At 48.6% G+C, this 23,427-nt stretch overlaps 9 protein-coding genes and 1 non-coding gene across 10 annotated transcripts; 1 reads left to right on the forward strand and 9 right to left on the reverse strand.

Moving 5' to 3' along the window:
* Positions 1 to 743: 743 nt before the first annotated feature.
* On the forward strand, positions 744 to 4,146 carry EDB82DRAFT_438594 (uncharacterized protein). The gene has a single exon (XM_025732043.2). The coding sequence runs from the start codon at positions 984 to 986 to the stop codon at positions 4,140 to 4,142; it is 3,159 nt and encodes a 1,052-aa protein (XP_025587588.1). The 5' UTR covers positions 744 to 983; the 3' UTR covers positions 4,143 to 4,146.
* A 389-nt stretch (positions 4,147 to 4,535) lies between these two features.
* On the reverse strand, positions 4,536 to 6,771 carry EDB82DRAFT_534511 (uncharacterized protein; the record flags this gene model as incomplete). The annotated part of the gene is made up of 6 exons (XM_065609269.1): positions 6,516 to 6,771; positions 5,792 to 6,465; positions 5,584 to 5,745; positions 5,353 to 5,496; positions 4,912 to 5,303; positions 4,536 to 4,857 (listed from the first exon to the last, which is right to left on the reverse strand). The coding sequence occupies exons 1-6, from the start codon at positions 6,748 to 6,750 to the stop codon at positions 4,536 to 4,538; spliced, it is 1,929 nt and encodes a 642-aa protein (XP_065466007.1). The 5' UTR covers positions 6,751 to 6,771.
* A 1,025-nt stretch (positions 6,772 to 7,796) lies between these two features.
* EDB82DRAFT_t35 lies at positions 7,797 to 7,879 on the reverse strand. The gene has a single exon. It is a non-coding gene; the product is annotated as a tRNA-Lys (tRNA).
* Positions 7,880 to 8,034: 155 nt separating this feature from the next.
* On the reverse strand, positions 8,035 to 8,976 carry EDB82DRAFT_426006 (S-adenosyl-L-methionine-dependent methyltransferase; the record flags this gene model as incomplete). The annotated part of the gene is made up of 4 exons (XM_065607648.1): positions 8,035 to 8,076; positions 8,125 to 8,207; positions 8,268 to 8,679; positions 8,728 to 8,976. 4 exons carry the CDS (start codon positions 8,974 to 8,976, stop codon positions 8,035 to 8,037), a joined length of 786 nt encoding a protein of 261 aa, XP_065466008.1.
* A 1,440-nt stretch (positions 8,977 to 10,416) lies between these two features.
* Positions 10,417 to 11,953, reverse strand: EDB82DRAFT_473043 (uncharacterized protein; the record flags this gene model as incomplete). The annotated part of the gene is made up of 5 exons (XM_065607987.1): positions 10,417 to 11,036; positions 11,196 to 11,429; positions 11,538 to 11,600; positions 11,740 to 11,793; positions 11,851 to 11,953. The coding sequence occupies 5 exons, from the start codon at positions 11,951 to 11,953 to the stop codon at positions 10,417 to 10,419; spliced, it is 1,074 nt and encodes a 357-aa protein (XP_065466009.1).
* Positions 11,954 to 16,299: 4,346 nt separating this feature from the next.
* Positions 16,300 to 17,861, reverse strand: EDB82DRAFT_115737 (heterokaryon incompatibility protein-domain-containing protein). The gene is made up of 3 exons (XM_065606985.1): positions 17,485 to 17,861; positions 17,322 to 17,431; positions 16,300 to 17,273 (listed from the first exon to the last, which is right to left on the reverse strand). Exons 1-3 carry the CDS (start codon positions 17,712 to 17,714, stop codon positions 16,348 to 16,350), a joined length of 1,266 nt encoding a protein of 421 aa, XP_065466010.1. The 5' UTR covers positions 17,715 to 17,861; the 3' UTR covers positions 16,300 to 16,347.
* Positions 17,862 to 18,041: 180 nt separating this feature from the next.
* Positions 18,042 to 19,032, reverse strand: EDB82DRAFT_493455 (uncharacterized protein). The gene has a single exon (XM_025731987.2). It carries the CDS (start codon positions 18,843 to 18,845, stop codon positions 18,117 to 18,119), a length of 729 nt encoding a protein of 242 aa, XP_025587583.2. The 5' UTR covers positions 18,846 to 19,032; the 3' UTR covers positions 18,042 to 18,116.
* EDB82DRAFT_115798 (uncharacterized protein) lies at positions 18,945 to 19,669 on the reverse strand. The gene has a single exon (XM_065606986.1). The coding sequence runs from the start codon at positions 19,542 to 19,544 to the stop codon at positions 19,044 to 19,046; it is 501 nt and encodes a 166-aa protein (XP_065466011.1). The 5' UTR covers positions 19,545 to 19,669; the 3' UTR covers positions 18,945 to 19,043.
* A 939-nt stretch (positions 19,670 to 20,608) lies between these two features.
* Positions 20,609 to 21,094, reverse strand: EDB82DRAFT_522328 (uncharacterized protein; the record flags this gene model as incomplete). The annotated part of the gene is made up of 1 exon (XM_025731976.1): positions 20,609 to 21,094. The coding sequence occupies one exon, from the start codon at positions 21,092 to 21,094 to the stop codon at positions 20,609 to 20,611; it is 486 nt and encodes a 161-aa protein (XP_025587582.1).
* Positions 21,095 to 22,267: 1,173 nt separating this feature from the next.
* Positions 22,268 to 23,365, reverse strand: EDB82DRAFT_522329 (uncharacterized protein; the record flags this gene model as incomplete). The annotated part of the gene is made up of 1 exon (XM_025731965.2): positions 22,268 to 23,365. One exon carries the CDS (start codon positions 23,363 to 23,365, stop codon positions 22,268 to 22,270), a length of 1,098 nt encoding a protein of 365 aa, XP_025587581.2.
* Between the last annotated feature and the right edge of the window lie 62 nt (positions 23,366 to 23,427).

Here is a 23,427-nt window from a genome sequence, read left to right on the forward strand (position 1 = left end):
CCCACATGTGCTAGGGCTGATTATGATAGCGCTGGTGGATTATGACTTCTCTCGTTTAATCCCGATGTTCATTGGAGAGACTCTTTAGCGAAGATTCGTTGCTGTCCATTTGGCAGGTGATGACTCCTGTTTAAGTACCAACAGCATCTTGTGAAGCACTGGCCACGATATCTTACCAAGTATGCATTCGCTGCGATGATTGCAAGAAATAGGTAAGCTGAAAGGCACGACGAATGTGACATGAAACCGCCTTCATGACCATCGCTATGTGTGTTCGGAACACGGCACTCAGACTTTCCACTGCGCAGCCCTCCATCAGGAACGCTTCTTTCGAAACCTCCCAGAGACTAACGTCTCGGTACCGCCGTTGAACCGAACTCTGAGTATAAAGCCCAAGACTTGAGGAGTGGGCGAGTGTCGGTGGAAATCGTCTATCCAGCTGCCTGGATCCCTGGTAGCTCGGACACTGAACAAAGGCCGCACCATTCCAGCGTACGATGGACTAACAGCAGAGTCACTAGATATCAGACCGTCAATTGGGCTTTTCTGCGTTCGTAAGGCGGCCGCCTCCAAAACAGAAACCCGTGTGGTGTTGATAAGGCTTCGGATATCTGAGGAACGCTCATTGCGGACCAAACGTAAAGTATAAAAACAAGATATGTATACTAATAAACTTTTGTCTTGACCGTTAATAGACAAGACATGTCTAACAAGGAATGATGTGCACTGGTCCATGCCGCCATGTACATTCCTCCCCAGATCCCTGACCTTTAGCGGGCGGATCTACGAGTTTTAAGTTGGCGCTATGCAAGGTCCCGAACAGGACCTGCATTGAGAATAGCTTCATTAAGCTAACCTTGATTCTTTGAACCTTTTGTATATAATAATTTGGGAAGTCGCGTCAAGATGTTTTTTTTTTCCCGACTTTCTTCGGTTCGACGAAAGCTTTATACCCCAATCTCTTTTTCACTCCCTATCACAATATGAAGCCCGTGTTTGCGTTGATGATATGCTTGGGCCTTTTGGAAGGTGCCGATGCTATCGCCATCCCCGAGTTTGTGTCTCCCAAAGTGGGATACATCACTCCTTTGACCCACGGTGAGAAGAAAGACGCTTCAAGCCCAGCGGTCAAGTCAGGTTCTGAAACCAACTCCCCGCCACGAGTTTATGGTGCTTATTCACCAAAGTCCAAACTTGTCGATCTTCCCCCGGTTCGCAGAAGCGAAAAGACTGCAGAGTCGTATGGCTCTGATGACGATGTTGAGGATGACTACCAATATGACTCGGGAGACGACACTCCAGAACCCCCAAAGGACTCTTCTGACTCGGATGATGCCGAAGAAGTCTACCCAGAACCAATGATGGCTCCCGCATATGTCCGAACTGGTGCCCTTCCAGTTGACAAACCGGAAGCAGCCCCCAAGGCAAAGTCATCCAAGAAAGTGGACAACAAGTCCAAGTCAAAGTCGGAATCAAAGTCGAGCGATGACACGGTCCACACAGTCAAGCATGGAGGCGATGACGACTCCGAGTCTGGCTCAAGTGGAAAGAAGAAACAAAAGGGCAAGGGAAAAAACAAGGGAAACGACGACAACTCTGGAAAGCACTCTGGCGACGATGATGCTTCCAAGCCAAGGTCCAAGGCTGAGGATTCCACTCCAACATCAAAGTCGGCACTCTCAACCAGTGTGACTCCAAGGCCAACATCTGGCACGCATTCTGAGGACGATGACGACCAGAAATCCAGGACCAAGACTGAAGACTCTCCTAAGCCTACATCGACGTCGGATGATTCATCCAGGGGTAGTGGTAAAGGAAAAGGAAAAGAAAAAGGTAAAGGCGGTTCTGGCAAGCACACTGGTGATGATGATACCACCAAAGCCTCTTCAAAGAAGGGATCCAAGGATGACTCAACCAAACCCGCCTCCAAAAAAACCAGTGACTCACCTCGTCACCCACGAGCTGTCAAAACCCACCAATCTGGCTCAACCTTTGATCCCAACAGCGCCAAGGGAGGCGGCAAGAATGGCCCTGGATACTACAAACCCTTCGACCCTCCCAAGATGAACAAAGGTTATATCCAAGCTGTTCCTCCTCAGGCTAGGCAAAAGAATAATAACTCCAACCCCAAGGTCAAGCCCAGGCCCCAGCTCAACAAAAGAGTCAGTGGTCCCCTTTCTTCCCTTTGCAAGCGAGAGCAGTTACTGAGTCTGAGAGCAGCAGCGCCCCTGGAGAGCGTAACCATCGATCGCTCCAAGTGGAAGGTGACGTGCGATAGCATGAATCAGGGGGATGAGTGTCAGAATGCTATCGATGGGAAGGAGAACACCATTTGGCATACGCAGTGGGAGGGGGGTGAGCCTGCGCCGCCTCATATGATTACCGTGGATATGAAAAAGGTTTATAATGTGAATGGAATTTCTATGCTTCCGAGACAAGACGGTTCGCAAAATGGGTACATTGCCCAGCATCAGGTTTTCTTGAGCAAGGATAACAAGAATTGGGGTTCTCCAGTGGCGTATGGAACGTGGTATACCGACTATACAACCAAATATGCCAACTTTGACACACAGCCTGCACGATATGTTAGGCTCGTTGCCATCACCGAGGCAAATGGCAACCCTTGGACGAGTATCGCTGAACTGAACGTATTTCAAGGGAATGATTACGTTCCTCCCCAACCATCGTCATTAGGGGCTTGGGGACCGACGGTCAACGTTCCAATCATCCCTGTCGCTAGTACTGTTGATCCAAAGACTGGCAAAGTTCTCATCTGGTCATCTTGGGCTCGCGATACCATGGACGGAGGTCCGGGTGGGTTGACCCTCACTTCGATGTGGGACCCAGCTACTGGCCTCGTTTCAGAGCGTCAAGTCACCGAGACAAACCACGACATGTTCTGTCCAGGTATTTCTCTTGACGGTAATGGCCAGCTTGTAGTAACAGGCGGGAACAACGCCGAACGCACAAGTCTCTTCGATCCAATCAAACAAGCTTGGATCCCTGGTCCAGACATGAAAGTCTCTCGAGGATACCAATCTTCCGCAACGACTTCCACAGGTAAAGTCTTTACCATCGGAGGATCTTGGAGCGGTGGCGAGGCTTTCAAGAACGGCGAGGTGTATGATCCCAAGAAGAAGACGTGGACATTACTCAATAAGGCCGATGTACAGAAGATGCTCACTGCCGATGCTCAAGGGCTGTTTCGATCTGATAACCACGCTTGGTTATTCGGTTGGAAGAAGGGGACCGTATTTCAGGCCGGGCCTAGTAAGGCTATGAACTGGTACTACACTGACGAGAAAGACGGAAACGTCAAGACCGCTGGACAGCGAAAGTCGGATCGTGGTGTTGCTCCCGATGCGATGTGTGGTAACGCCATCATGTTTGATGCTGTCAAAGGCAAGATCCTCACCAACGGTGGAACTCCCAATTACCAGGACTCTGATGCGACAGCTGATGCGCACATCATCACCATCAACAATCCTGGTAACAAGGCCGCCGTTTCGTACGCGAGTGAAGGTCTCTTCCACGCCCGTGTGTTCCACAGCTCGGTTGTTCTTCCCAACGGCAACGTCTTCATCACAGGCGGTCAACAGTATGCGATTCCCTTTGCCGACGCGACACCCGTTCTAGAGCCAGAGATGTATCTCCCGGATGAAGATCACTTTGTTCTGATGAAGCCCAACAACATCGTGCGGACGTACCATAGCATCGCGCTTCTCCTCCCCGACGGCCGAGTCTTCAATGGCGGTGGCGGTCTCTGCGGTGGCTGCGACACGAACCACTTCGACGCTCAACTGTACACTCCCCCGTATCTGTACGACTCCAAAGGCAGGCTGGCGGCGCGACCAAAGATAGCATCCGTGTCTGCTTCCACGATCAAGGTTGGCGGAACGGTGACTGTTCAGACGAGCGGAGTTGTAGTACAAGCTTCCCTTGTCCGATACGGATCGGCGACGCATACTGTTAATAGTGATCAGCGTCGTGTTCCTCTGATTTTGAGTGATGCTGGGAAGAACACGTACACGTTCCAGGTGCCAAGTGATCCTGGTGTTGTGTTGCCTGGGTATTGGATGTTGTTTGTCATGGATAAGAATGGGGTACCGAGTGTTGCTTCGACTATCAAGGTGACAGGTTAGTGACGGCTTGTCTTTGGAGTAAGCAAGGTAGAATTCTTTATGTTTGGGAAAATACCACGGTTCTTTGTTTTATTTGATGATTGTAATGATTGTTGGATTGAATAGCCAGCTACCCGAAAAACAAATATTAACAACAAGGCTCAGTTATTTAATGCAAGTTGAGATTGTTTAATTCGATTGACTTGTAGGTAGGTACTGCCAACACCAGGTCAATAGCCTTATTCCGTCATCTGGGCATGTCGAAAACCTCCCAACTCGCGATGGTAGTCCTCGCGTTGCCTTCCAGTTTATGCTACTTGGACTATAGTTGTTCGACTACTTTAGTGTTCGTATACCCTAAGATTTAGGATGAGCTTCAATACATGATACTTGATTGCTAGACATGTTGACTTTCTAGTTGCTTAGATTATTTACAATTCCATGAGCCAAAGCCATATTGATCTCATCATAGGCCTTCCCAGTGTCAAAATGGGCCACAGAGCTATGACCATATCTGCAGTGCCACTCAAGACGCCCTGTCAGGGGCACTTCGAGGTACGCACAGCTCTCCCGAAGGCCTGGCTTGTCCACACAAACGCAGTCGATATGCATATTGGTGGGAAACCACTCATACGGCTTCAATGGCGTCATATACGATTCGATAGAGCCAAGCCAAATCTTTGAGCGAACATCGACCGCGTCTTCAAGACTATCTGGACGGACCTGCCCAACGCACCTTTGAGTGCTGTCAGTGTAAGTTAGCAAGAGGCCAACCACATCATCCCCCCACCGAGCTCTTCCCATAGAGGGCCTTCCCCAAAGAGGTTGCCAGGACCGGCACACTCTAAGACTTTTGACACCTTCGAGGGGAGCCCATGTCAGTATGCCGTAATCTAGGCGTTCCGGGTTATAGGGGTCAGGGCCAGGGACCGAGACTGTGAATTCCCTTGTGGGAGGCGTGGTCGATTTAATACCGAGCCACGAATCAAGGAGACTGGGCTTTTCAAAAGTCAGCCAAAGACCCAGATGCCAATTCGAGTTGTAAAACATTCGTGCTTGGCCCTTCGGCAAGTTCGCAATAGGTATGTAGGTAAACTTCTTCGATTCGGTTCTGTCATCATCGCCCCAAGCAGTGCCTATTTCGCGGCCAAGAACATGACTACGGCCTTTGCTTGTGCGGAACTATGTAGAGGGTCAGTCAAAGTATTTAGAAGTGGTTCTCACAACATACTATAAGCGTCCAAACGTCTGGGCCATCTTCCGGGGTATATCTACGCATCCATAGCGCGGAAACTCGCTCGTCCGGGTCGATAGGGACATAAATCCCGCATTGGTAGTGTTGATCAAACTCATCGATGTGGGCAGTGGGCGAATCCTGTAGCTTAAGGGTGACTATGCCGCGAAGATGTCCGTCGGGTAGGTAAAAGTAATAGCCGCAGACGCCAGGGGAGTTCTAGTCCACTGCTTGAACGGCGTCGTAGTAGGCGAGGTCCTCGGGGATTCCAGTTCTAGGGGGTTGCGGAAACGCATCTAAGCGCATGGGAAAAGTAGCCCAGCGTTTACGTTTCCAGTCGGGCGGGTTGTTTTTGGTCTTGGTTACATCGAAACCACGGAGTTTGACGCCCTAACTGCGTTAACAAGAAGAAAGGACAATGCAACGTTTTACTTACGTCGTTTTTCCATCGAACGTAGAAGGGCGTCCTTTGCTGGCGGCAGCAGATGACCCAGTGAAGTCCTGCCTCACGATCGATCGACGGAGCCTCATCAGACTGCGTGGCAAGGATTTGACGTATGCCTCGATAGTCCTCGGCAAAATAAACATTGAACGACGCAGTCGCTTCGTAACCAGCAGGCAAGAGTAGCGTATCGTCTGGGAATAGCTGAGAATAGGATAGAGATCGGACGTATCGAACCCCTTCAATCTCAACAAAATGAACCCATAAAGGATCTTCACAGTCAAAAAGAAGTCTTTGCAGGTACTTGACGGATTTGGCGTCCTTGGGTCGTATGTCTCGGATGATCTGTGCCGCCCGTTGTCGTGTGCAATATTCTGCAATAGCTTCGCATATCTCCAGGGGGAGACGGCCCCTCACAGAAAGTTGCAAGTCTTGGGCGATTGATCGCTTGATCCAGCGATGGCGACGAATTGTCATAGATATCGGGGGTTCAACAAAGTCTGGGACACCGCCGGCGATCTTGCACAGGTCCTCAGGAGCAGCAGCATCGCTGCCGCCGATCCGACAGGCTTCAAGGCACTCCTCGTGAATCGCCCGATCTCCAAAGTCCTCGCCAACACGCGGTACATCGTATATGCATCGAAGAGGAACGGGCTCCTTGGAGTTGTCTAGGAATAAGTTAGCTAGCGTTGTGGTTGTGATAGACATGATAACTTGCAATGCAGCATGACTTCACCGGGCTCAAAATAGAATCTGCATAGTCCGCAGGTGGGAATCAACGGGAGGTATGGCGGATAGACGTATCCATCATCGTCACCGTCGTCCTCGTCTTCCTCATGCTCTACGACCTCCTCGGCCTCACCCCCACCTCCTTCCTCTTCTCCGAACTCGTCATCGGTGGATGCGTCACCAGGTTCGAAATCTTCAGGCAAAAGGTCGCCGTCGTGAGCCATCTTATTTGCAGCGGTACCTGCAGCGGCAGAGGATGAAGGAGAAGGAAAAAAGAAAACAGGCCGAAGATACAGATCGTTGAAGGAAAGAAACAGGGTGGGCCCGCCTCACCGGCCTGTTGTCAGCTGCTCGTCACTGCAACTACCTCAGGATACAAAAATGAACAACCTAAACTCCTGAAATACATAAAATGACCTAATCATTTCGTCTCTTATGCCTCAAGGAGCCAACTCTTTTGACCGGCACCCTGAGTGTCCTGTCGACATGATACTTGGAGAAATTCTGGTAGACGGTAAGAACTTATGCTTGAAGTGCGAAAATGCTCATCCTCGACATCAACACTGATATTGCCAAGTAGTGACAGACCTGATGTTGTATGAACTGCCCTGGAACGTACGGATTTGGATATCATTCGCAAGCTCATTGTGTCATTGGAGAATGGTCGTTTATGGTCCCATTCGGAGTTTATTCCAACCCAAACCGCGATTGGTCTTGGGCGTGCATTCTTAAACAACTAAAAAAACAGGCCTGGTCTGATCTGATGCGTGACGCGACAGCAATCCATTGATGTTTAACTATTGTGTCGTCTAAAGAGAGGAATTGAAGAGTGTCGTTCCTCGCATGGGCCTGGCGCAGTGTAAGCTTAGAGAACCATCACCAACCCCAACGACATCAGGGCAGTGGAAGTGTTAACCTCCAAGTGTTAGGAAACAAAAATAAATATGCCAAGACATGTGATCTAAGTAGCCTAAACTGGCCTATTTATTTCGTCTCTTATGGATCTCACGGCCAACCTTTCTGATGCCCCGATGGGCGATGAGACAGCACACTACTAGCCACTTCAAGCACCAGGATAATAAACTGCAAATTCTGACAAAACATTCATTATCAAATACATGCAATAGTCGAAGAGTACTGCTCACAGCAGCATCAGACAGACGTCTCGTTTCAAACACACCACACCGATACAGGATTACAAAAACACAAAAACTCAAAAACTCAAAAAAGAAAGCCTCGCATACGCTCGCAATCGAATTTATATAGGAACAGCCCGATGCGGGGGTCGAACCCGCAACCTTGAGATCGCGTACTCGTAAGAGTCTCACGCTCTACCGATTGAGCTAACCGGGCGTGGCTCTTAATTTGTTGAAAGGCGGGGTAGCACGAACGGTTTGTGAGGAGGGCAGCACATCACGACATTGTCTCTTGGTGTTGAGGGGTATTTGAAGCAGATGGAAGCCTGAACTCTCTATTCAAGGTGCTAAGGTAGGCGTTGGGAAATAAAGTTAGTCTTCGCGGCCTGTACACCGTGTAATCTCAACGGCATCCTAAAACTATTAGCAAAGGTTGCTCATGGAAGTAGATGTAAGACTTACAGGAACACCAGTTGGTTCAAAGCTGTGAACCAATTGACTCTCATACACCAAATTCGGATCCCCCTCTTCCTCATTCAATTTCTCTTCCCCTTCCCTCTTGAGATACTGTTTCGCCGTTCTATCCGCAAACCCATCCTTATCACCATTCTGTCCCTTTGCAGCTCTCTTCTCAGCAACACTGCTCCTCACATACGCCAAATACGGCGGGTTTCCTGGCTTGATGACGTTATCCGCTGCAAGCACACTACCAGGTCCGACGAGACCAAGACGCTCGCAGAGTTTGAGATCGCTTGTGTAGGCGGGCTTGTAGTGGTCGAGGAACATGAGGTCGATCTTTTTAATGGTGCCGTTCTTGTGTAGACGAGCGAGGCCGGCGTCGCTGGGACCAACGATGACGCGGGCGATTGATGATAGACCTGATAAATCGAGGAGGGAAGTTATCACTGCTGCGAATTCGGGGTTGCGTTCGAGGGAGTAATAGTTTGTGCCTCCTGCTTTGCGAACGGCGTTGGCGAAGAGGAGAGTTGAGTAGCCTACATAACCACCAAGTTCGACCTGTACCCATTAGCAATTACTCCTTATTAAACAAGAAATCGAATATACCATGACTTTGGGCTTCACTTCAGCGATGAGATCTGTTACAATCTTGCCCTTGTCCTCACCAACGTTCATGAGATACTTCTTGGTGCGACCAAACTCATCAATAGCCTGGAGCACGCGCTCCGGCGAATCACGCAACTCATCAATATCAGAACGACCGTATATATAATGCAAAAGCTCAATTTCTCTTCCGTCGTCAAAGAAGGTTTCTTCTTGCTCAACGTAAGCTTTGTTCTCGTCAAAAGAAGGCATATTGAAAGACTGTATGTATGAATGAACTACATCTGTCCAAAAATAGAGGGGTAAACATTAAGTTATAGGTACGCTGTAGGTAAACACAATGAGTCGCGTCACGTAGTGTACCCGTCATTCATTCCCCCTCAATTGCTGCAAGTAGATGAATCTGCATATGAGACTTGTGTTGAGCTCTCTCGAGTGCCCCACGTAGGACCCCGAAATGGGGGACATGGCTTTGAGGTGGGGGTTTTTGGTGAGGGAAGAGAGATTCCCATGACGCGCACATGCAATTCTATGCTCCCTTGTCATTTGTGCGTAACACCAACTGCTCGAGTGCGAGATATACACCAGATAAGGTTACGGGTTGAGAGATCTATCAGGCCGAGAACATTCTTAACCTCTTCGCTAAACCCCTACCTGATACATAGAAGCTTCACGGTAGTTGTGAATGTCTTGAACAACGCATGCGTACAATGTCTCACTTCAATACACATCATTCACCCTGCAATAAACTTGTATTACCAGCATCACCACTCGTCAATTACTACTGTCCCTGCACCCCCTCCCAAAGTCTCGCATTAAAATCAGAAAACAATTTCCCCATTCCCTTGCGAAAACAACCTTGAAAGAAACCCTTCCCATATAAACAGACCGAACCGAACCCTTCCCCGAAAACCGGTACAAATGAGAGACGTGAAAGATAACCTAACCTTGAACCATCCTAAACCCCAATATGCCCCTTTTGTGCTTTTTTTTGTATCATTTTTGTGTTTTCGCCGTATATAGACACACTCCTCGTCAATTGCTAAACCGTGGGTTGTAACCAATCCCTCGTAAGTGCCCTTCCTTTCATTTCCATAGCCATGGAATGCACGCCGACAAATCGAATGCCTCCATCGTTGAATACTCCGAACGCGCCGCTCAGATGATGCTAACACATGCCGTAGTCGATTTCGCAGGCTGACCGGTCGTCGTAAACTGAGTGAACGCCGTAAGAACCGCCCTGTTGGGTATATAGTTGTCGCTCCCAGATTCGTCAAGCTCCGAAGCTTGTCGCACCAGCGACCGCGACAAATTCCATCCTGTCCATCATTTTTATCCCGACAAATCTTTTCCCGCCCTCAAAGCACAAATGAGACGAAAGTGGACGCCTCTGTGATGTTGAAATGCAATCCCCATACCAGGTCGTATCCTCCAGCCGGAAAAACAAAAAAACAATGTCAACTCCAAAGTTGATGCCATCCCTTCAAACACCTTTGCCCTGGATTGCATCAACCGAGTCTGTCCAGACCCAGTATCCTTTAGTATTCGCGCCGTCTTTAACTAACGAAAGAGAGTTGTCAAAGGCCAGTCCCCGCCGAATTCCTTGCCGCAATGCACGTTTACCGCTGCGCCTTTCCCAATGCAACGTTCAATTCCAAATCATGTTGCTCCTCATCATCATCAAGTTGTTGTTTAACCCCAAACGCTAGCGGGGGCACCGAGACCAGAGGACTGGCCCCAAACGCCGTTTCCACGTCCCCAACCACCAGGGGAGGCGAGGGGGGTGGTCGATCGCTTAGATGAAGCAGCGTTTGTGGGTGTACCAGAGGGGCGGGTTCCGATGGGAGCCACCGAGGCACCAGCCTGGTTAGACTTGGAGCCAGGTGTCATATCCCGGGAAGGGGAACCACCGGTTGGACTGGATGTGCTAGTGCGGCTCTGAGCGTTATCGAAGACCTTGTTGGCGGGTCCAGCAGCCTGAGGGCTGACAGTGCTGTGAGGACGGGAGTTTGGCTCGGTTGGAGGTCCGTGGGCATCACCAGAAGAGACAGGAGTACCGGCATCAGCAGGAGGACCACGACCAGCATTGTCATAGGCAAGAGGAGAGTGGCCACGGAGGCTTGGGGGTCCGCTGGGAATGGGAGCACCAGTGCGAACGTTTCCCGTCTCGTCGACATATCCTGCCTTCTCAGCAAAAGGACCCTCACCATAAAGGGCACTTCGCTGACGGGCAATCAAGTCTCGCGTCTCCTCCTCGGACATGTGCTTGCTGGGCGGGAGAGGCACTTCAGAAAGGACGGCTACGTAGAAAGCTGTTAGCCCATGCTCAACAAACTCGACAATATTACATGATGATGCGAAAGGTTTGAAAGGAAAGAAACACGAGCGGCCATAACCACATTATTTTTCTCTATATGCCATCTTGTTTCTTTGCGATAGTTGAATGTGCTACACAGTAGAGGGAGGCCTACTTCGCTGATATTGCTGCTCTGTGTGCAGGTTTCGAAGCTCACGCTCCCGCTGAGCTGCCATCCGTCTCTTAGCCTGCATGACCTGCTCTGCCTCGCTGGAGCCTCGTGAGGGTTGGTGACGCTGGTTGGCGTAGAAGTTTTGAAGGTTGGGACCCTGAGAGCCGCCGCGGGCGTCATCAAAGTTGTTCACCGAATGAGGGCGGGAGCCGGGGGTATGATGGGAACCACGGGAGTCTGTCGATGACCGTTAGTATTTTTGGTTCCAACGTCTTGCTGCACCGGGTCGTCCGACATTGTCGGGGCCTCGGGCAGCATTTGAAGAACGCTGGATCAAAGACTCACGGCGGCCACCCATTCCATAACCCTTTCCAGACTTTTGCAGGTTCTCATAAGCCCGGTCGACCTCTATAATTGCGAATCAGCTTCCGTATACACTATCGGTCGGGGTCAAGTCTTTTTGTTGAGGATGCCACCCAGTCACTAGACAAATGGATTGAAGTCGTGATTGAATGTAGCAAAGTCGTTCCAAGACAGTTTCACATACCATCGAATTGATAAGAGAAGGCGTAATCGTCCTGGGCCTGAGGACCGCTGGCGCCTGAACAAGACAGTTAATAATAATTATGGATTGACTGGTATTTGGGTGCTAGCATACCTGCGCGAACAGGAGTAGTCGAGCCCTGATGTTCCCAGTTGTTCTGGCTCTGCTGCTGGGTCGAAGATGACCACTGAGACTGAGGGTTGTCGTAGTAGGACATATTGTATGATGTTCGGGTTCGGATGGAGAAAACCGGGATGGGGTCGATTCGGCTCGGGGTATCTCAAATCTGGCACTAGGAAGATCTATCGAGAAAAAAAAATGCGTGGTTAGCCTGGTGTAATTGTGATACCAGATAACGACGGTTCGCGACGGGAGAATGCAGCGCAAGACGACGTCGATGTCAACAAGGGCGACAATAGGAGGAGGTAGTGGAGGAAATTTGCCGCCGTGCGTGGCCGACGTCAAGATGCGCAGCATCGGCCACCTAAGACAGGGATCCATCAAAAAGCACCACCAAAATCTCGCAAACGCCCCTCGTCGCAACACATTGACATTTCCCCCATGATGCTGTGCGTCGGCAGATCGACTCACCGAAGACAAGAAATTGATTTAAGCTTCGTAAATGACGGTTGTCGCTTCTTTGATTGAAGAAAGCGCAAGGTTTACTCGCCACGGGCCGTTTGGTAGTCGGGAATAAACGACGTGAGGGTCTCGGAGGGACGGAAAAAGTGCGAGGAATAAAATCGCAAGAAGTCGGTGACGAGACTGGGATGATACGACGGACCGGGGAGACGCTGTCGAGACCAAAGCCGCTGCAGGGGCAGACGGGATTATCGAGAGGAGGAATAAATGAAAAGAGATACCGTAAAAAGGTAAGAAGGGGAAAAGGAAAGGGAAGAGGTGGTGGTGGTTAAGATGATGAACGAGTCGTCGACTTGGTCAGGGCGTGACGGGATAGGTTGGGCTAGGTCGTCAAGATGGGGGGAGAAAAAACCAGGGCCGACTGAGCGAGCGAGAAAGGAGAAGGAGCGAAAGCAAACTCAAATGAGGAAGTCACCTAGTTCCGTGGGGAGTGGTAGTGGAAAGAACAGTGGGTATAGGTCATTGTGTTAGGGGAGTTTTGGGGCATTTAGTTGGCAGATGGCATGGCAGGTGGCAGGCGCTATTAGGGTCTACGGGTAAAATTAAGTACTTGACTAAAAGTACTGCTTTCTCTACGGCATAGGATCACGATCAATTACAGGGAGATTTTAGGTGACAGCCTGGCCAGGCTAAAGAGAGGAGTACTTGCTATCAAAGTACCCCCATTCGACAAAACAGGCAATCTACCTGCCGGTTTTGAGGTTGATTGATCCTAGAACTTTCTTGCGATCTCGGGATGTTAATCAGAGACATACATGCACTGTACATGCTGCACTCTGTGATGGGGTTGGTTGTCTTGATTAGAAGCAAACCTGGACTTGGTTTTTATTTGTTTCACATATTCAAGTTCTTGGTTATCATGATCAAAGCCCAGCACAATGCAATACTGTCGAAGGAGTACAGATACAGTGAATCAGTGACTACCCCTGGCCTTGCCCTGGTTAGGTGCTAACTGTTGACCCGTTGTCCGTTGAACGCCCAGACGCCCCATTTAATACTCTTTTGATTCGGTAACGGGGCTAATAACGGAGTGCGAAATGACGACGTGTGGGGGGTGCCCGTTTCCTCGTTTCTTGGCCTTTTCGCCAACAAGCAACGCTCACTCTCACGCTCCACGCTGCCAGCCAAACATGGTCTCACCATTGTGGGTTGCCAGTGTAGTTGAGAAACGAAGACACTGTGGAAACTCGCTGATCAAGATGAAGTTATCATCAACTGTTTGGTATGCCCGGGCATACGCCTCAAGCTACATCAAGAACAGAAACTGACTTTGGACATTGCCCAACCAAAACTACAGCGCCTGGACCCCTAAACATTGCGCCAGTGCCCTTCCCCGGGCATATTTATCCCAGCGTCTCACTAATTCTCGGCTGAAGAGCATCGCGCCATTTGCGGCCTTGCAAGTCCCCCAAGCTTCGCGATCTCCCAGGATTTCCAGGGTCTTGGCCTGCTCCATGCTTCTGTTAAAGGACGCAATCCCCTATCATCAAGCACGGTTCAGGTGCCACAGATTATACGAAGCTAAAAGGATCGGTTACGGATGCACCTCATCTTGCAAATCTGGCGTACGAGAGGTTGTTAGAGGACTGCAAGGAATATACGATCATACAACAACACAAATACAAAGACAAACCGCATAAATTACAATATCGCCAACGATAGTCTCACTGGAGCAATTCGATTACACCGTCTGCAATCAAAGCTAGCGTTTCCACCTCTTGGCTGTTTCCATCCCTCATTTCCTTGATTTGATCCAAGCCTTATCGGAGGTATTGTCTTTTACATCTCTGGTCGAGCCATCATCTTGATATGGTGGATACGCAAATTACTTCGATTAGAGGCTTGCCCCTTTTCCCAGGATATTGACCTGACTTGACCCGTGCTTAGTCTGGGGCACTTTTAGCGGGGACGGCTCTACACGCCGCTATCATGTTCTACAATGTTCCGCGTCAACCAAATTCACCTGCAACACATCTCCGACATTGACACCTGCAACATGAAAAAGCAAGCATGTTTTGGAGACTCCTCTCAGTGCCCGTCGTGGGTTGCAGTTGACGTCTGCAAGTCTACCCGACTTCCACGGCCGTCATCTCGATGACGGTTAAGCGTTAAATAGCTTGCATAATGCCGATGGCACGTTGTGACCACTCGCAGTACAGCCAGTCAGGTAGTACCTTTTACAAGAGGCTGTTGTGAGGTACACTCTGGTGGACCGTATCCCTGCGACATCACCACCCTGAGCGGTCATCAAGTTGTCGTTCATCAAGCTCACCACAGAGCAAAACAAATGATATCTACAATGCCTGAGCACTGTGTTGTAAGCCGAATTAGACGCTTTCTCACAAGATATTTGCGGCGTTCGGGCCGTTGTTCAAATCTCTCACTGTCGGATAATCAGTGTCAGCCTAAGACGGGCCACTCAAATTACCCTCCACCACTTTGACCACCCAGTCACGGCGCATGTCAACATGGTTCGATTCTGATGATACCCTGGCGGTCATTGGCATTACTGGACACATCTGACGTCCATTTCCACCTCGGTTCATCGCACTGCACCTTTGCTTTACGTCCTCCCTTTGGGCACGATTGTGGTGTTTTTACAAGACGGGCGTCAGTTCTCGGTCCGGTAACCCAACGGCACTTGACCACGGAATTACTTCCGGCTATTACGATGGTCCCCAAGATTCCATTGAAGATTCTTGGGCTCGCGCTATCTTGGACCTGAGATGAGACATTGTTTTAGATGTGGTTTCTTCATACGCCTGGTATGTGACTTCTCCTGACATTGGCTGTCTTGAGTCAACCCCGGATGTCACTCAATCATGAACACGGCTCTACGAAATGTCTGTTCGCTGTTCAGCTGCTGACGACATTCAAGTCAGTAGTCCGAACAGCAGGGATCTAAATGGATGGCCCCAGATGGATGGGCGGAGTTGTCCAAAAGGTCCACCATCGAGGCAAGCCCACCTGTCATTGTCATTGTCTGCCGCTTGGCTGTGCCTTCAATGCATGCTCACGTTGACTGGTGCATTGCTTTACAAGCCTTTCAAGGTGCAGAGCCAAGTGTCTTTCTTATTCGGACCCCCGCATTGCGAGCCTTGTTTCTAGACATGGGCTGCACGGAACAAACTGCGTTGACGAAACACACGGACGTGAGTTCGAGTGCGATGTGATTGCAACCTGATCACACTGACCGGACAATCACATTTCCCTTTTTGTTTCTACAGCAAACATTGAGCCAGTTGAGTGATTTTTCGAGCCAATACACGACTGAGGCATGGGTCTCAGCTCCCAACTCGGGCACACAATTCTCTTTTGGGTCGTCGGCTAAAGGCCTCCAATCTTGAACTTCCCCAAACTATTCGTGTCTCGGCTATTGGCTGGGGTTCCGCATGCTAGACTCGTCAGCACCTCTCATGCAGTCTTCAATGCTCTGTGACTCGTGGTTTTGAAGATGTTTGGTGCCTGACGCCTTGTCGAGATGCATCTTGTTGCAGTGTTCTATGCTACAGAATGGTAACAAGTGACCCAAGAGCTGGAGTATGCGTGACTCGGTAATGGAAACCGCGAGCGGCAACCAACTCGGTTGATATAGTTTGCCCCACGCGATAGAAAACCGACGACTCGTGGAGAGGTTGATACAGGATCAAACTGTATACCTCACAAATGGGAGGCATCTGCGCGATTGGTAGAATGTACAGAGATCCCGCACAGTCATTGAGACGCTCCATCTGCCTCACAACATCTCCAACTACGCCTTTGCCCTTCTCAAATGGCCGGCTATCCATGCTTGTGATTAAAGGTCCGTTTCCGTCATTCTCGTCGAAGTATAGATCTTCAAATCTCTCCCCATTGCATTCATCCACGAGATAGATGGCACCGTCTTGCGCCTCAAAGCTCACCGGCCCTATGATATTGCCGTGAACTACAATGGCACTGTCTGTGATTGAAGCGGAATTGATGTAGCTGTCAGACAATGCAACTGGTGCAGACTCCAAAGTGACCAAGGGACCAGGCTTGCCTAACATAAACGATTCCAGATGCCCTATATGTCCGAGTTGATAGGGGCCAAGGAGGGAAGCGGTTGGCAACTTTAAGCCAGTCAAATTGCTTAAATTCCGGACTACCGTGTTGATTCTCCTCGTTGGCCAAAAACTCACGACAATGCCACCATAGCTGGTTCTGTGAAAGGATGAGGGACCGAGGCGAGAGATACCATTCTTGGTAAACCCAACCTCGGTGCCTCAATGGACTTTCCGCAATATCTTCATGGAGCATGGAATCGTAGTGCAGAAAGAAACTATCCTTTGAACTGTTTTCCCATGTCGTACTAACCTCGGGCATTTCCAAAATACCTTTGCTTCTACCAATGAAGCTTTCCTCCGTGCTATCAGCGGCCGCCGCGGCACAGATGTTGAGGTACGAATTCCCATACACATGTTGCATGGTTATGGCCTCTCGTTCCCAGTCGTCTCCAGAATCCTGAAATATGCAAAGCGAGTCAATCCATATAAAACCGATGCCAAGTTTCAGGCATATGAGGATTGCTTCTTGGTAACTTTTTGGAAGAGACATTACGTCCGTTCCATGTTGAAGTTGATCTTTGGTATCTGACTCCAACTTGATAGTTTGTGTTTTGCCCCAGCAATGAGACAGAGCGGCGTAATTACCTGTCTCTTCACTTGCAGTGTGTATAAGTTTGACTGTCTGGTTGTTCAAGATTTTCAACAGCCGTGTCGGGCGGTAGAGAGAATCTTGTGGTCTGCAGCCGGGATGGTTGATGTCACAAGACGCTACCCATTTGAGTGCTGCTTGGCTAACGCCTATCCATCTGTGGCGCTTAAGTGAGAATACAGGTTCATTGTAGTCGGAGGCAACATCTGGCGAATGTAGATCTGAAAAGAAGTTAGATATAGGACGTGATAAAACCAGAAGTAACGAACATCCTGACTTTGCCCTCTCGAACGTCCATTGGTTAGTCCCTCCAGGGATCTCAGCACATACTCCTCCTCTAATATCGAGAGCCTGGAACTCGATATCTCCTTTGACGTTTCTTTTATTTGTCCGTTAGCTCTGTTGGTATAGAATCGTTGCAACATTACTTGCATATCGGATTTACAGATGACACTGTACTTGAGGCCTTCTATAAAGGCCTCTGGGGCTGATTCTCTCCATCGTTTGGTGTGGCTGATTGTCCAGCATATGTAACAGCCCAGATCTCCGGCATCTAAAACTTCACGAAATGTCTTGAAATGTTTTGATTCTCCGTATTGTGGGCGAGTCTCAATGATGTGATTGCATCTTGAGCATAGACCGGAGGGTTGGAGGCTCGACATTAGCGGAGATAACAGGTTGGAAACCTTTTTGTAGCTCTCATTAATGAGAGAAAGAAATTATGGTAAGTATATTCGCAACTAAATGAAGAGGAACAATGTTGGAATGCTACTGGAACAAGTTATTTTATTTGCTTGTGCCAATGAGGCTGAGCATGGTATCAGCCTAATCACCAGGGGAAATCGTGGGGCCTGCAATGATACCCTAAACGACAAATGTATTGGCTATATCCTTGGCATTCACCAAGGCATACTGATGGGAGATACATGCAGTTCTTGCTATCTTCTCACCTGCTCTTAAACTGTGATATAAACCGGTTGCAAGTAGATAAAGTTCAAACATATTGAATTGCACGAAATCAGTGGCTAGATAAATAAATAGGTATATACAAATGATAATGGTAGTTACTTTGAGTCCCTGAACATAGGGAAATACCTCCTCAGACCTCCTCGCTTTTGCGCCTGATCTCTCTCCATCATCTCAGCCTCAAACTCCCTCCTTGCCGTCTCCTTTGCAGCAGCTATAGCATCTTGATGTGCCTTTTGCCTTTCCTGTTCTGCTATTTGCTCTGCTTTTATCCTCTTCATCGCCGCTTCCTCAGCATCACGTTTCGCCTTTTCAATCTCACGTTTTGCTTCTTCCTGTGCCAAACGCATATCCTCCATTCTTCTGTGAAAAGCTTCTTCCGTCTCTGTTCTGATACGACGTTCCTCCTCATTTCGTCTTTGCTCCTCCTGTTGCCGTCTTTCTCTTTCCTCGTTGGCACGGGCTTCAAGTTCATATCTTGCAATCTGTCTTTCTAACAGTGATATACGTTCCAAAGATTGGTTGAGATGTTGCTTTTTGTTTTCCAATTCCTCTTCCAATCGGTCTCTTGAAGGCGGGAAGGTGTATGTGCCGCGACTAGCATCGTCATCTTGCCAGTTGCGAGCTGTATCATCGGACGATGCAGCTTGAGCTCCTTGTCTTTGTGTAGGATGGACGATCTTGACAGCCAATTCTCTGACTACCTTCTGTAACCGTAGGTGCTCCGAAATCTCGATGAAGTCGTCGTCAGACATTGTTTCCAGAAAGACGGCAGAATCTGTTTGGGACTGACGGCGAGTGAGTTGCATTTGATCCTGATCATGCATAGATGATCGCGATACCAAAGCAGAGTCTTCTGATTTATATTCCCCATTTCCTATCTGCGAAGAAGGCGTCAGGGAGTTTTCGTATTCGGACCTGAAAGTAGTGTCGAGTCGTTCTGCATCCAGTAGTGCCGTTTTTGTATACTGAGTTTCGACAATCAAGTTGCACACCTCTTCCTTGATATGTTCCCTATAAGAGTGTTAGAATGGTGCACATAGCATCATAATACGGAAGGTAACTGACGCGACATCTTTACTTCCTTCATCTCCATTCTCAATAAAGTCCAGTGTATGAAGAAAAAGGCCCAGTGTAAGCTTCAACGAATCCAGTGATGCTCTTCGAGAAGATACTTTGGCTTTCTCAAACAGCCACTTGACTTTGTCTTTCAACTTCAAGGTTTGTCCGAACGGGGATGTCAAAGGGACGAGAAATCTTTCGACGCCTTCAATATCAGTCTTGCAAAGGGCGGTAATCTCGTAGGCAACGTCAACTACCTCCACGCTTAAGTTATCTGCTTTGCTGAGACGCTTCTTGAGCTCATTGAGGATCAGTGATACGGCCTTGAGATCTGTCGCGATTCCAGATATCTCGGCCCCTGCAGCGCCTAGCTCACTAGTGAGAGTTGAAATGGCCTTGGCGGCTTTGAATCCAGCAGCAGTGATGGTGCCAATACTGGCGACAAGGCCGATGATTTCTGCCATGTTACTGTAGTACCAAATAACTTTGCGTTTGATGGAGGATTGAATGCGGTGAAGTCGGAAAATTGACCACGAATTTAGTGTGCGAACGATAAGATAGTTGCAGCACCCCTGGTCCAGCCTCAAGGCGGTGGAGCAAGGTTGCATGACAGTCATGCAACATGCGTTGGCGATTATCACATGCTTATGAACAACCATGTATCAGGCTCCCAGTAGAAATGACATGGGGCATCTTTTGGACCATGACCAAATCAATGGTCTGATCACAGAATCTTGACTCAATGCATAGCCACTGTGAAAATATAACAAGGCGGTTTATACACCTTAGGGTAACAAGCTTGTAGGAAACCAGTTTCTGCCTGTATGGAATAACCGTCACAGTTGCAAAATTGTTACTTCCTCTGATTATTCGATATATACCTAATAACAGTTAGTTTTATATCTATATGTCTTGTTCGGTCTAATATGTCAGAACTAGCTAAGAGACTGCCCACCTCCTGGAATAGCCTAATGTTCTTCCCAATAAAACACGGACTTCCTCCAAGCATATCTATCAACCGCGTCCCCCAATTCAGCAATAGGACCACTGCGGACTTTTAGATCGCATATATTGCTTTCAGCATGTTTAAGCAGAAAACTAAGTGACCTGAATATGTCTTGCTGTGCGCCCCGGCAATTCGGGCAGTAATGGGGGTTTGTCCCATGATCATAGAGCTTGCGACCTTCTTTGCAGTCCGTGATGCTGTTGAAGAGCTCGTCTGGGGACTTCCATAGGAAGTCGTCCTGGTGGCGGGTTTCGATATGTTAAAGCATTCCTGAGGCCTTGTGGATTATTTGGGAACAGCCGAGATAATCAGCGAGGCACGACATGCCACTCAATCTTTCGCCATACTCAGGCTATACGTCGCCTTCTTCGTCTTCATCTCTTTCTATATCATCAATTGACTGGTTGATTTTGTCTTCACCGTTCATCGAGTCTCAGTTCTGGTCTGAGTCCGAGTCTCAAGGATGTTGATAATCGCTGTCGTGATCATTATAATGATCATTAGAATAAGCCAATGGTGTGCTCATCGGTCGATCATCAAGATCGACCGGGTGATGGGTTTGCTCAGTGGTTCAGGCGCATCGTACTCCATATAGTAATTATTGGAATAAGCACACGGCGGGGTCATGGGCCGGTAATTACGACCAACTGCGTGCTGGTTCGCGGCAGATGTGGTGATATGTTCAATTGGTGGTTTGAACTCATTGAAATTGGTTGGGTATTGGCACTCGGGAGGCTGGGTATGAACGATGGGCTCACTCAGTTGGTCAGGTTCTTGCTTGATCTGTCGAGGAGGAGAAATCCGGGGAGGTGGATGCTTGTCCTTTTGATGATGATCAAGCGCTCTTTGCAAGCGGAAAGACCTCTTGCAATGGGAGCACTTGATCGTCTTGTGCTTAGCACCATTGTGGTTGTCGAGTGCACGTCGGGAGTTGAAATTCTTGTCACAAAGAGTACAAGAAAGAGAGTTCTGGGCAACAGCTTGATGTGCTGATGAAGATTCACCCATATGCTGAACAGGAGCTTCCAGATTGACTTGTGGCTGGCTTTCCTGCTTGGTGTGGCTCGCCTGGTTGCTTTGACTGTTGTTCAGTGCATTCGTATTTGTCTGGTTGATTGCATCCGGGGCAGATTGTCCCAAGTTTCGTAGCTTAGTGAAAAGTGAAATGTGCCATCGCGAATAGCAACTTGAATGTCGCTAAAAGGCCCTGACTGAGACACGACTTGTGAGAGTGCCCGTTCAAGCGTGGTCTGGGCAGTTGAAGTAGCTGGCTGTTGCTTTCGGCGCCTCAATCGGCGATGTCGTTGGACGCTTCTCTTATTAGTGAATTCCTTGGGGTATTCAACACATCTAAAAGTCTCGTTTGGACCAGAAACTTGGGGTTCGATATTTGCCATCTTTCAGATGAGTGTATTTTGGTTGTGTTTTGGAAGCCGTGAAAATCTTGGGAGTGGACTTGTGAGACCAGGGTTTTAATTAGTTTTAATTAGTACCTATTTAAAGCAAGTCCGCGTTGCTGAGGTTTCAGTAATAGCGCGGCCCGTGATGTGAGGGTCGGCCAGTCGATGACATGACTGAAGGAATTATTCGAGCAAGCCGATGATAAATAGGTACATATTCTTGTGGCAGCCTCTCCAGAGCATTTGAAACAATTCAGGTTTTCATGTCCATATGTATTGTTAATGAGCTGTTGCTCTAGTCAAAGGATTCCTCAATTCGAGCCAACTCTCTGAAGAAGCTGCAATGATATAGGGTGTAACTTATGGATGAACATTGAGCCGATATATGACCAATTGACCATAGTTTTTCTGAGACTGAATTCTTAGCTCCATGGGCTTCAGTCGGTGGCCCTGCCTGCAAGCTTCTCCTGGTGTCAGTATCTTTTGCCGTAGCTAGAAGATACATTATAGGATTGTTCAATGACCATAACCATCACTACTGCAACACCTGGGTTTCCCGCAAATATTTGATATAACACTTATTATTACCTAATCCTAAAATATCAGACCAAAGAGCGACAAATATTAAACCAGCTAACAATCAATCCCTTAAACACTACCCATATCTCCCACATCAGTACACACTTACCTAGATGTACTTATAGTTATCCAGCCCTTCCTCAGAACCAGCTTAGTTGCCCTTCTAAAAGAATTCCTGATTCTGACTACAGACGCTCAGTGATCACTCCCACTCATCCGCAAATTCCAGAAGCTTGGAACGAATTTCTTTGATAGGACCGGTGCAAACTCTCAAGTTGCACTGATTGCTCTCAGCATGATCAACAAGCTGAAACAGGTAATCGAATCTGCCTCCACCTTTGTTCTTACAGTTCGGGCACTTATAGTTCACTTTGATATCATCATAGACCTTTCGACTCCATGCATTGTAGTCGAAAATGTCGAAATCTGACCATAGCATATCGGCCGGGCAATAGTGAAGTTCAACATGCTGTAACATCATCGAAGCTGTAGAGAAGACTTGAGCGCAGCTGACGTGACTGAAAAGGCATGGGATGCGGCCTGCTTGACCGTATTCAGGCCATTTTGGACCTTGATCGTCTTCGTCAGACTCCAAGGCGTCAACCTTCAAGTGTTGCTTCATGTTAACCTCTGACTCGTCCGCTGACTCACACTCGGAGTCATCCTCCAAATCACTTTCTGAGTCGCCCTCCGACTCACCCTCTGAATCGTCCTCTGAGTCGTCGCCCAAGTCAGAATCTGACCCATCTAGTCTTTCACTTAACGGCTCGGAATACAATTCGACATTGGAATTGTAGACTGACTCTTGCTTGATCTCTTTGAGAGTGACTGTCTGATTCGGGAGGCATACTTTCTTATGTTCTCTGAAAGACTTCCAGCCAGGGAACCTCGCATTGCAATGGCAAGTTTGGGGGTAATGGCTATCGTTTTCATGTGCCCAAAGTGCCTTCTGAGTGCCGAAAATCCTATCGCAAGGATAACAAGTCAAGTTGTCAATAGCAACAGCTTCAAGCAGGTTTTGTGGTGCATGCGCATTCATGTTGTGACGTATGGCTGCATCTTTGGTCTCGAACACCTTGTCACAGATGCTACAAGTAAATGCGGTCATAGCAGAAGCTTGAACGAAGACAGGAACTCTGGGTGGAGCTGATGACGCTTTGTGCTTGTCTATGTTATGATCTTCAATTGCATTTCGAGAGTTGAAGGTCCTGTTGCAAAGTGCACAAAAAAAGGGGGGCTTGGAGGCGTCTTCGGGCGCCATAGCCGATTCAGGATCCTGGTCGATAGAAGTTGTAGGCATGACGCGCGGTCTGTATTCCTGTCTAAAAGCATCACTCAAGACGTTCGGTCGCTCTCTATCGT

This window comes from Fusarium venenatum (assembly GCF_020744135.1).
Source record: "Fusarium venenatum strain MPI-CAGE-CH-0201 chromosome Unknown EDB82scaffold_1, whole genome shotgun sequence".
Taxonomy (NCBI): domain Eukaryota; kingdom Fungi; phylum Ascomycota; class Sordariomycetes; order Hypocreales; family Nectriaceae; genus Fusarium; species Fusarium venenatum.